This window comes from Leptopilina boulardi, unplaced genomic scaffold (assembly GCF_019393585.1).
Source record: "Leptopilina boulardi isolate dan_hultmark-lab unplaced genomic scaffold, ZJU_Lbou_2.1 LbouV2_266, whole genome shotgun sequence".
Taxonomy (NCBI): Eukaryota; Metazoa; Arthropoda; class Insecta; order Hymenoptera; family Figitidae; genus Leptopilina; species Leptopilina boulardi.
Genome location: NW_026137825.1, coordinates 2,773,660 through 2,782,860, shown reverse-complemented (window position 1 = coordinate 2,782,860; position 9,201 = coordinate 2,773,660). Strand labels below are relative to the sequence as shown.

The window sequence follows — 9,201 nt, the reverse complement described above, 5'->3', positions numbered from 1 at the left end:
ATTTGACGAATTTCAAAAAATTATCCGCCATATTCGATCCGCCATTTTGAAGTTTGGAAAACTGACATCAAATTCGTAATTAGCGACTCAAAAAACCCCCGTGTGACTAGTTTCAAGTAAATCCGAACGATTTTTAAATTTCTAACTTTCATATTGAATCCGCCATTTTGAATTTTGAAAAACTGACTTTAAATTCGTCATCAGTCACCCCAAAAACCCCCAAGTGACGAATTTCAAGTAAATTTGACGAATTTAAAAACATCTATCAGCCATATTGGAACCGCCATTTTGAATTTCGAAAAACTGATTTTAAATTCGTAATTTTCGGCCCCAAAAGCGTCCAGATAATGAAGTTTTAATAAATTCCGTTAAATTTGAACAAATTAAGCCTCCATATTTGAGTCGCCATTTAAAATTTAAAAAAAACACATGTCAAATTCGTAATCAGCAACCCCAAAATCGACAAAGTAATGAGTTTCAAGTAAATCTGACGAATTTGTATAAATGTAACTCAAATATTTGTAATCAGCGGCCATATAAAGCATCGTGTAACAAGTTCTAAGTTAGTCTGTTGAATTTAAAAAAAATTAATTTACTATATTAAAGCCGCCATTTTGAAATTTGTAAATTTGATCTCAAATTTGTATCTCCGGATCCCAAAAATATATTTATTTTCAATTTTTCTGAAAATTATTTTAACTTAATTTGTGGGTTTTCTTACATTTTAGAGTTTTTTTTTTTAGGTTAGGACCGTTTTTTTTAGATAACGAGTAGTTTTTCCTAACATTCAAAATGGCGGCTCTGATATAGTGGATAATTTATTTAAAATTCGACAAATTTATGTAAAATTCGTCACTCGGGGGTTTTCAGGGTCGCTGATTACGAATTTGAAGTCAGTTTTTCAAAATTCAAAATGGCGAATCCAATATGGCGGATAAATATTTTCAAGTTCGTAAAATTTAGTTAAAATTCGTTACTCAGGGGTTTTCGGGGTCGCTGATTACGAATTTGAAGTTAGTTTTTCGATATTCAAAATGGCGGATTTAATATGGCCGATTTATTTTGTAAAAATCGCCAAATTTAGTTAAAATTCGTCACTTGGGGCGTTTTGGGGTCCCTAATTACGAATTTGATATAAGATTTTCAGAATTCAAATATTTTATAATTTTAATTTTCTAAAAAAAATAATTTTTTTTTGTTTTTCTTTATTTTTTTCAATTTTTCATCTACATTAATTCTTTGATACTAAATTTTTTTTTGTCAATAAATAAATTACATTAATTATAATTGTTTAATAATAAATTATAAATGTTTGCTGAATTAAATAAATTCTACATTAAATGTGAAATAATTATTATTAAATTTAAAAAAAATGTATATTATTAACTCTTATAGTTAAAATATATATATATAATTTCAAATAAACAAATTATTATCATTCAACTTTATTTTTATCGTTTTCATTCTTGTTCTCTTTGACATTATAAAATCGAGGTTCCTTTTTAATTGGAAGTAGAATTGGTGGTAAAATTATGGACAAAATTGTCACAATAATATGAAGAAAATATAATTCCCTGGAAATTAATTTTTTTGTTTAAATAGAATAAATTTTATTTAATTAAATTCATTAAATTTAATTAATTGTTATAATTAATTAATTAGTTAATTAGTTAATTAGTTAGTTAACTTAACTTAATTAGTTTATTAATTAATTTAATTGAAGTAATTAATTAATTAAAAAATAATCTAATATTTATTATTTTTTTAATTTAATTCATTCAATAAATATAAGTAAAGTAATTTATTAGTTTATTAATTAATAGAAATTGAATTAATTTAATTAATTGAAGTAATTAATTAATTAATAAAAAATTAAATCAATTAATTTAAAAATTATAATATAATTTATTAATAAAAATGAGTTCTAAAAATTATTTATAGAATTTTTTTGTTTAAAATACCTGTAAAAGTTTATCCATGAATCTTCATCGTAAGGAAGTTGAAAGAGAATAACAATAAATGAAATTGCAATTCTTGTTATTAAAATTGTTAGCAAATTATAGAAAATTTTTAAAACTTCTGATGCTAATAATAGTGGACGAACGTGTTTATGAAACTGAAATTTTTTTTTTTTTTTTTTTTTTTTTTTTATTGACAATAGTTATAAAATAATATTAATTTAGAAAAATAAAAATTTTTCTGAAAAATGATTTTTAAAAAATTATAAAATTACTTACGGAATGTTCAGCGTAAACGTACAAAGTTCCATGAAATGCAGAAATATAATAACCAATTTGAAAACCATGCCAAACGGTTGATGTTAAATATGTTGCTTCTCTTTTTAAATATGATACCCTATCATAAATGACAAATCGTAACCATCTAATTGTAGCATAGTTCCAATATTTCGAATATTCATACATGTTGGTTGCTGTCTATTTAAAATTTTCCAATTTATAATAAAATATTCAATTTTTTATTAATATTCATTATTTTTTTTTATTTGTTAAAGCAAATAAAATAAAAAAAATAGAATAAATAAAATAAAAAATAGCGCATGATTATCCCACAAAAATTAATTAAATAAAATTTTCATTACAAAAAAAAATTTTATACCCCAATAACACAAGATATCTTTGGATATATTGATAATATCCCGCAGATATCCTAGGGATGTCCTATGGATATCAAAAGGATCTCTTAAGGATATCCAAAAAAATCGGCGGTTTGGATATACTTTAGATATCCTATGGATATCTGAGGATATCCACAAGATATCAAAAGGATCTCTTAAGGATATCCAAAAAATCGGCGGTTTTGATATCCTTCGGATATCCCATGGATATCTGAGGATATCCACAGGATATCAAAAGAATCTCTTAAGTATATCCAAAAAATCGACGGTTTTGATATCCCATGGATATCTGAGGATATCCACAGGATATCAAAAGGATCTCTTAAGGATATCCAAAAAATCGGCGGTTTGGATATCCCATGGATATCTGAGGATATCCACAGGATATCAAAAGAATCTCTTAAGGATATCTAAAAAATCGGCGGTTTGGATATCCTTTGGATATCCCATGGATATCTGAGGATATCCACAGGATATCAAAAGGATATCTTAAGGATATCCAAAAAATCGGCGGTTTGGATATCCTTTGGATATCCCATAAATATCTGAGGATATCCTATGGATGTCCTGTTGATGTCCCACAGACCGGCGGTTTGGATATCCTAGGGATATCCCAAGATATCCTAGTGATATCCCAAGATATCCTAGTGATATCCCAAGATATCCTAATGATATCCCAAGATATCCTATGGATATCCTAAGATATCCTGGGGAACATTCTAGGATATCGACCATTGATATGGATATCCTGGGGATATCCTTTTGTTATGAGGGATTATATAAAAATTCTTTTTGAACAAATTTTTATGTACCGTATTTTTATTTGATTTTTTATTTATTTCATTTTACAAATTATTTCTCATTATGGAAATTTTTATTTAAAAAAAAAACAAATAATTGTGATATAAGTCAAATTTTAATTTAACAGCTAATTTTCAAGTGATTCGAATTTTTAAATGACAGAATTTCCAATTTACCAAATTTTTGTTTTATCACTGAATAAAAAATTTTTTTTTTTTTACCAAACTCGCAAATGTCTGAACGAACATAACCTTAAAGAAATAAATTTTTGGCGCGTTTTTTCAAAATTCGACCTATCAGAAATTATCAAGAAAAATTGTGATTGGTCGAATTTTAAATAATCGCGCTGAAATTTCTATTTTTAAGGTTATGTTCTTTTGGACATTTGTCGATTTCGGTCATAAATGAAAAAATTTCAGTAAATAAAAATTATGTTTTATATTAAAATTTTGTTTTTAAAATGGAAATTTTATTAAATGATAAAATTGGAAAAATTAAAATTCTTTTAAAAAAACAAAATTCTTCTAAAATAAAATTCTTCTAAAGTAAAATTCTTCTAAAATAAAATTTTTATATAAAAGAAAATTCTATTTTATTAAAATTTTTCTGAAATGAACATTCTAACTAATGAATTTTTTATCATATGGAATAAAAAAATTATTTTCTTCTAACCTCAAGTTTCCAGATATTAATATTTGTCAAAAGATCCATTTTTGGTTGATTATGTTCATCGAGACCATTTAAACCATAGCCAGCATTATTACAAATTGCATCAGCAAAAATCCACGCATAATAATAATGCAAACGTTGAATGCTCACATACATATTCATATACCAAAGTTGATATAGAAATGATGATTTTTCCATAAATTCGTTATCTACATTTTTTTTTGTTGCATTTTTTTATAACATTATTAAACAATTTAAATTTTTTGGATTTCAAAAAAAAAAATAAATAAATAAATAAGAAAATTAAAAATAAAATTTTTTTAATGCAAATTTTACTAAAAAATTTTCAAAAAATCAAAATTAATTAAAATTTTTTTTTTTTTTCAATACAAACCTGATAAATTTTTAATTTTATAAACATTAAGTACTGGATAGACTGCAATAATAGTAAGATAACCGCAAATAGCCTTTTTCAATGCCACAAAAGTTATTGTTGAATTTAATTCTTTATCGCTTATTTTTTTCTACAAAAAATTTTTATTTATAAATATATAAACATTTAATAACTAAAATTTATTAATTTACTTAATATATTAACATTTGTAATTATTTTTACTATTTAATAAATCTGAAATAATATATTATTATAAAATTTATATGTTATAATTATTAAAAAAAAAAAAAAAATACTTTACAAAAATATTTTTTGATATATTAAAAATAAATATTTTATGAATTCAAATATAGTAAAATAATAATAATATAAAAAATAATAAAAATAATAATTTATAGTTAAAATGAAAAATTGTAAAAAAAAATATATATACTTTACAAAAATATTTTTTGGTATATTAAAAATAAAAATTTTATGAATTCAAATATAGTAAAATAATAATAATATAAAAAATAATAAAAATAATAAATTATAGTTAAAATGAAAAATTGTAAAAAATTAAAATCTGAACCTGTGCCTCCTGAATTTGACGACTATAAATAAAGTCCTTATATTCATCATAAAATGTCATAGGTCCTGCCATAAGAGTTATAAAAGAGAACATATAACTATAATAATCTAATATTCTTGGTATTTCTCTAAAAACAAAAAATTTGGTAATTTTATTAAGTTAAATAATTAAATATTAATTATTAATTAATTATATATTAATTACTAAATAATTGTTTATTAATTTATTAATTATTAAATATTTATATTTATTTAATTATTAAATAATAATAATTAATTAATTAATTAATTAATTATTTTAATAATAATAATTATTCATTTATCAAAATTTGAGAGAATCAAAAAAATTTCTTTTTTTAATAAATCAATTTTACTTTACGAGTCTCTTTTTTTGTATAGGTGTTAATTCTTCTTCACGACGTGATAATCCATCGTGTAAACTGCATGCTAAACTTGACACTTTTCCGGTCATTATCATAAGAGGACCTAGTTAAAAACAAAATAATATTTAAAATCATAGAAATTATCAAAAAAAAAAAAAAATTTTTTTAAAAATCAGTAAAAAATAATATAAAAAAAAGAAATTATATAAAAAAATTTTTTAATTAATTAAAAAAAAAGAAATTATATAAAAGAATTTTTTTTTCAAAATAGAGTAAAACGAAATTCAAAAAAAAAAAAAAATTTCCCTTTTTGAAAATAAAAATTTCAATAAAAATAGTTTTAATTGCATAAGAAATTTTTTTTAATTTTGTAAATGATATTTATTTTTAAATAAAAAAAAAATTTAATTTAAAAAAAATAAATTTTTTTTTAATTGGAAAAGAATATATTTACCAGTAACGTCAAGAGTATTTGTACCATAGCTAATAACAAATTGAATGTAGAGATGAACACAAGAAAGATAAAACATAGATAAGATGAAAACCTGTCTAGATAAAATTTTAATTTAATAATTTTTTAAATGTATATTTTAAAATAAATTATATTTATCAAATTTATTTATTTAAACAATAGTATAAAAAAAAATGTCTAATTTATAAAGAAAAAAAATTGTAATCATAATGAAAAATATAAAAGAAGATCTAATTATTAATTAAACGGATTAATTTCGTAATAATAATTTTTTTAATTATTGTACATAAATAAATAAATAATAAAGAAAGCAATATTAAAAAAATAGAAAAAGAAAAAATATTAAAAATAAATAATAAAAAAAATAATTATTAAAAATTTTTTATACTTTTTTTGTACTATTTTGATTTAAATAAATAAATTTTTTTTTAGTTACAAATAAAATAATTAATAAAATAAAAAAAAATATATATATATATATATTATTATAAATAAATATTTTACATGTGTACAAATTTTGGATTTTGAGTCAATATTACAGTATACATTAATGTTGAAAATCCTGCCAGGTGGAAAGCATGTCTGTAAAAAAAAAAATTTAAACAGAAAAAATATGATAAAAATTTTTCTTATTGAAAAATGATTAAGAAATTTTTTTTTTTTTTTTGAAAAAAAAAATAATTTTACTATATATATAAATTAACGTCATTAGAGAGAATTAAAATAAAATATCTTACTTGCCATAACAAAAGTAACTGAAAATTATTCCAATAATAATACTAAAAATATGACGTGTTGTTGTTGATACTTTGTCACTGCTTAATGATGTTCTTAAAAAACCAGCGAGTACAAAAGAAACTAAATAAACTATCATAAAATTTAGCTGAAATTAAAAAAAAAAACAATTTTTATTTATTTTACAATTTTAGAAAAACCACTTTTTTTTATTTGTTATAAATAATTTATTTATTATTTATTTATTATTATTTATTTATTTATTAACAATGGAAAATTTAAATCTTAGTAATAATTGTTAATTAATAATTGAAATAAATTTTTAAAAAATAAATTGACAAATAAATTTAAAACATAAATAAATTAAATTGTAAAATAATTAATTATATAAGAAAATACATTTTTAAATTGTTTATAACAAATTTTTAAACAATTACTACTTTAGGCAATTGCGTTAATAAAAAAGCGATTTATAAAATTATAATTAAAATTTTTATAAAAATCTTTTTTTTAACAAAAAAAATATTTTTTTTATATTGTTTAAACAAATTTGTCAACAAATATGGTTTTATTTATTTAATTTTAAAAGGTGGTATTTCTCAATTAAATTATTTATAGAAATAATTATAAAAATTTTTGTACAACTTATATTGTTATTTAAAACATTATTTTATATATTGTTTAAACAAAATTTTTTATTGTTTTGTAATTTAAAGTATATTTATGTAATATTCTTCGGTACAAATAAAAAAAAATAAAAAAAAATAGAAATTAAATTTATTTATTTATATATTTATTTAGTAGGAGCAAAACAAAATATGTTCATTCGTAAAAATTTTACAAATTTTTGTAAATAATTTTACTAAAATAATTAAAACCTTTAAAATTAAATAAACAAATTTAATTTATTATTTGTTTATCAATTTTTTTTATAAACAATTAGAAATTTGTATTTTATTGTTTAAATTACTAATTTATTAATTTAATTCTACTTATTACTTACAAAAAATTGAGATTTATGCTGAATAATTATTTTTAAAAAAATTATAAGTGTAATATATTATTAATAAATTGTTTATATAATTATTTTTGCAATTAATTAAAAAATAAAATTTACAATAAATTGTTTATAAAAAATAAAATTTTTTTTATTCTTTTTTATTTTATTAAAAATATTTTAAAAAAAATTTTTTTTAAATAATTTAAACAAAATTTTAAAAAATGAAAAAAGGATTAAAAAAAATAAAAGGATAATTAAAATTACCTTATCTAATGCAATTCCAGTGGAATTGGACAGTCCAACGAAAAGTCTTGAACCCTCAAAATCATTTTGATCTTTAATTTCCAACAACATATTTTTGCAATATAAAAAAAATTATATTGAAATATATATCAAGTTTTTTTTTACAAGACTGACTAACTTGTTTCATAGAAAATATATAACACGTTACCTTTTCTTTTGTTTCTACATTTACGTTATCAATTGTTGTATATAGATAACAAAAAAAAGTGGGAATAAACATGTGCGAATAAAAAATTTAACAAAATATTTTGAAAAATATTTTAAATACTAAAAAAAACAATTAAAAATATTAACAAATTTATTTAGTTGCAAGAAAACGGATCTATTATTAAAAAAAAAATTAATAATTAATAATTAATTTGTCAATAATATTTTTATGTATAATAATATTAATTAAAAATATTTGATAATTATATTTAAGAGGAAAAAAAATAAACAAATTTAATAGAATTATTTTTTTTTTTTTTGTTTTTTTTTATTATTACATTACGTATAACGTTGTCGGGTACAAAAAATTGTTTTTTTTTTAATTATAGACAAAAAAATTTATTCTGACCTGTCAGAAAGATTATTATTATTATTACACATATTTCTAATCTTCTCGCCCCAATCCTTTCAAAACTAAAGAAAAAAAAAAGAATTCAAATAAAATAAATTTATTAAAATTTTATGAATAACAAATTTTTTTTTTATCAATTTGATTTCTTATTAATTCGATTTTAACAAAATTTCTTTAAATCTCTAAATAAACTTTTTGAAAAAATAATTTAAAAAAATTAATATTTTGTAAAAAATTAAAAAAAACATTTATAAAGTAAATTAAGCAAACAATTTTTTAATTTAAACACTATATTTTGAAATAAAAATATTAAAACATTTATTTTATTTGTTAAAATTGTCAATAAAAATTATTAAAATTAATCGAAATTAAAAAAAAAACGTTTGATAAAAATTTCACAAAATTTTAATTAAAAAAAATTTCGTCACAATACAAATTAAAAAAAATTTTTTTTTCAATTTGAATTGAATTTTTTTCTTCTTTTCCAATATTAATTATTATTATTATTATTATTATCTAACTACAATTTGAAAAAATATAATTTTTTTTTTAAAATTCAATTCAAAGTATATATAAAAATTAAAAAATTTTGTTAAAAATATTAATAAAAAACGAAATAAGATATTTTTTTTTTCGTTAAAATTTAAAAAAAGAAAAATATTTGATTTTCTCCGTTACAA

The 9,201-nt window shown here is 19.0% G+C and overlaps 1 protein-coding gene across 4 annotated transcripts; it reads right to left on the bottom strand.

The window, feature by feature from the left end:
• Positions 1-1,251: 1,251 nt before the first annotated feature.
• On the bottom strand, positions 1,252-8,107 carry LOC127281432 (lysophospholipid acyltransferase 6-like). 4 transcript variants are annotated; one of them, XM_051305149.1, is made up of 11 exons: positions 7,924-8,106; positions 6,662-6,807; positions 6,429-6,506; positions 5,907-6,001; positions 5,444-5,555; positions 5,071-5,197; positions 4,500-4,629; positions 4,109-4,314; positions 2,238-2,435; positions 1,962-2,116; positions 1,254-1,574 (listed from the first exon to the last, which is right to left on the bottom strand). In XM_051305149.1, exons 1-11 carry the CDS (start codon positions 8,011-8,013, stop codon positions 1,436-1,438), a joined length of 1,476 nt encoding a protein of 491 aa, XP_051161106.1. In that variant the 5' UTR covers positions 8,014-8,106; the 3' UTR covers positions 1,254-1,435. The 4 variants fall into 4 exon arrangements, with proteins under 4 accessions (XP_051161107.1, XP_051161106.1, XP_051161108.1 ...); XM_051305152.1 differs by having other exon boundaries at positions 1,433-1,574; positions 1,962-1,983; positions 7,924-8,107; XM_051305150.1 differs by lacking the exon at positions 7,924-8,106 and having other exon boundaries at positions 1,252-1,574; positions 5,907-5,997; positions 6,666-6,802.
• Between the last annotated feature and the right edge of the window lie 1,094 nt (positions 8,108-9,201).